The sequence below is a fragment of the Mizuhopecten yessoensis genome, unplaced genomic scaffold, assembly GCF_002113885.1.
Source record: "Mizuhopecten yessoensis strain PY_sf001 unplaced genomic scaffold, ASM211388v2 scaffold6069, whole genome shotgun sequence".
NCBI lineage: Eukaryota > Metazoa > Mollusca > Bivalvia > Pectinida > Pectinidae > Mizuhopecten > Mizuhopecten yessoensis.
Window position 1 is genome coordinate 134,152 of NW_018406364.1, and position 3,067 is coordinate 137,218.

A 3,067-nucleotide genomic window follows, 5' to 3' on the forward strand; every position below is an offset into this window, starting at 1 on the left:
TTTCTGTTCAATTTTATTGTGTCCCATAAATTTCCACATAATAGTGGTATTTTTTTTACAATTTAAAGCTTTATCATATACATTCACTACAACATAGCTCTCTCAGGACCTGTATTTTTAGTAACTTTAGCAGCTGAACCAAAGGTTGCTCTCAAACTGTTCACCAACATCTGTCGTCTTTAACTTAATACTGTCTCTAGAGGTCGAACACAAAATGTTTCTAAATTCAGGTGTCAAATACACTTGAATTTTCAAAAGTCAAATGTAACAATTCACACAACCAATTTAGTTCTCAAAAGGGAGAACTAGGTATGTATACCTAGTTATGATTGAATGGAGGCCAGAGACACTTCTACAGACCAGCTGGATGAAGGTGTTAATGTCTCAATCAAGACTTGTGACCTCACACAGGAAGTCACATTGCAGTCAAGACTTGTGACCTCACACAGGAAGTAACATTGCATTCAAGACCTATGACCTCACGCAGGAACTAACATTGCAGTCAAGACCTTTTACCTAACGCAGGAAGTAACATTGCAGTCCAGACCTATGACCTCACGCAGGAAGTCACATTGCAGTCAAGCCCTTTGACCTCACACAGAAAGTCACATTGCTGTCAAGACCTGTAACCTCACACAGGAAGTCACATTGCAGTCAAGACTTGTGACCTCACACAGGAAGTCACATTGCAGTCAAGACCTTTGACCTCACGCAGGAAGTAACATTGCAGTCAAGACCTTTGACCTCACGCAGGAAGTAACATTGCAGTCAAGACCTATGACCTCACGCAGGAAGTAACATTGCAGTCCAGACCTATGACCTCACGCAGGAAGTCACATTGCAGTCAAGACTTGTGACCTCACACAGGAAGTCACATTGCAGTCAAGACTTGTGACCTCACACAGGAAGTCACATTGCAGTCAAGACCTTTGACCTCATGCAGGAAGTAACATTGCAGTCAAGGCCTATGACCTCACGCAGGAAGTAACATTGAAGTCAAGACCTGTAACCTCACACAGGAAGTCACATTGCAGTCAAGACTTGTGACCTCACACAGGAAGTCACATTGCAGTCAAGACTTGTGACCTCACACAGGAAGTCACATTGCAGTCAAGACCTCTGACCTCACACAGGAAGTCACATTGCAGTCAAGACCTCTGACCTCACACAGGAAGTCACATTGCAGTCAAGACCTGTGACCTCACACAAGCAATCCAGTCCTGCTGATCCAGGCCTAGACAGGCTGCCTCGTGACTGGAGGGTTTTTGTGTGACCTCTCCTGTGACCTCACACCAGCAATCCAGTCCTGCTGATCCAGGCCTAGGCAGACTGACTCGTGACTTGAGGACTTTTTGTGTGACCTCTCTTGTAACCGTTGGTATCCATGACATCCTAATCTTCCTCGTCCTCCTCCTCTTCTTCCTCATCTAAAACACATTTAAAGCCAATAAGATATAACAAAGACACACCCTGGTTTAAGGAATATAAGATACAACTTCATAGTAATACTGTTATCACGTTACTTCAGCACCCAAGGAAAATCCTTGAATTGTGAGCAGGTGGCAATTTCAACAATTTTTGGTCCATCTAAAAATTAAGAGGGGGCATTCTATGTAAAATTAAAATTAAATTGGCATTTTCCTTGTACTTTTTTGGCATTTGTTGTTTTGGTCAAACTGAATGTCATTGTCTTAACATCCACCTTTTCTATACTGCTTAAAATACAATGACTAAAGTAACTTTGTTTGTAAAAAATTGTCATCAAGATAGAGTTGACAAGTGGTTGTCGGTGCAACAGTTTCAAACAACAAACTCACCAAGTTGTTTAACTCCTGTAGGGTTAACGGACAGATCCAAGGGAAGTAACTCTGTGGGTTTATTCTCGTACAATTCATCTGTGTCGACCTCCGCCTTCAGAGTCTAAACAACAAAACATCAGTTTAAGTAACAAAAATAATAAATAATAATGATATTTTGGGTTCTTATATACCACACCATCACAACCTAGTTCGTAGGTCTTCTCAAAGCGTTCACAAATTATTATCCGTGGTTAAAGGGCGTTTACAACCAGTCAATATTTTTCTCAACTCCCTGGGGAGCATACAGCCGGTGCTGCCATTTCGGCACTCACATCTAGTATTCAACAATTCCAGCACTGCCTAACCACATACTTATTTACAGCTGAGTAGACTGGAACAAGCTACAACACAATGCTGTGACGTGACTTGAACCCGCAACCCTTTGATCATGAGTCTGGTGTCCTACCACTAGACTACAGTGCCTAGTACTACATAACATGCTGTAAAATGTTTTAAGTTCTCACACATTTTGGATGGAATATCCTTATATTTAAAGACAAGTCGAAGGCAACTTGACTATACATGGACCCATGGCTGTGTTACTATTGTGACTTACTTGGTGTGGTACTGGACCAACGGCTGTGTTACTATTGTGACTTACTTGGTGGAGGTACTGGACCCACGGCTGTGTTACTATTGTGACTTACTTGGTGTGGTACTGGACCCACGGCTGTGTTACTATTGTGACTTACTTGATGTGGTACTGCACCCACGGCTGTGTTACTTTTGTGACTTACTTGGTATGGTACTGGACCCATGGCTGTGTTACTATTGTGACTTACTTGGTGTGTCACTGCACCCACGGCTGTGTTACTATTGTGACTTACTTGGTGTGGTACTTGACCCATGGCTGTGTTACTATTGTTATTTTCCTCCTCTTCAGTACACTGTACCTGGCTAGCACTCTGTCGTATCATACTAACTAGGGCGAGCTCCTCCACCTGTGGACAAAAATGTGAAACGTTAAAATACGAAAATATAAAATCAGCAACACACAGGACTCAAAAAGCAAACAATGTTCATAGTTAAACAGTCAATTCAAGTGCCAATTATCTTATTACATATCGGAACAAGTTTTAGGAGTACCGAAACATCTTAAACAAGTGTTAAAGATGTGCATTGATTAGATCATTGCCTTTAAGGGTCAGCTGTAGGGAATTTCCCTTAAGCTCAGCAGTAGAGCATCGGGCTGGAGAGCCCAGGGTCGC

At 42.1% G+C, this 3,067-nt stretch overlaps 1 protein-coding gene across 3 annotated transcripts in view; it reads right to left on the reverse strand.

Annotated features, from left to right (window-relative positions):
• Window positions 1-3,067, reverse strand: part of LOC110451486 (snRNA-activating protein complex subunit 5-like) — a 3,937-nt gene continuing 870 nt past the window's right edge. Inside the window, exons 2-5 of one of the 3 annotated variants that reach the window (XR_002463078.1) lie at window positions 2,687-2,800; window positions 1,818-1,920; window positions 669-1,427; window positions 1-402 (exon numbers count right to left, since the gene is read on the reverse strand). Coding sequence is in view for 1 of the 3 variants with exons in the window: in XM_021499529.1 (XP_021355204.1) it covers window positions 1,393-1,427; window positions 1,818-1,920; window positions 2,687-2,800 (252 nt within the window). In the remaining 2 variants the exon portion in view is untranslated. Of the gene's footprint in view, window positions 403-525; window positions 1,428-1,817; window positions 1,921-2,686; window positions 2,801-3,067 lie in introns of those variants that run through there. The other 2 variants (XR_002463079.1, XM_021499529.1) reach the window with 2 other exon arrangements.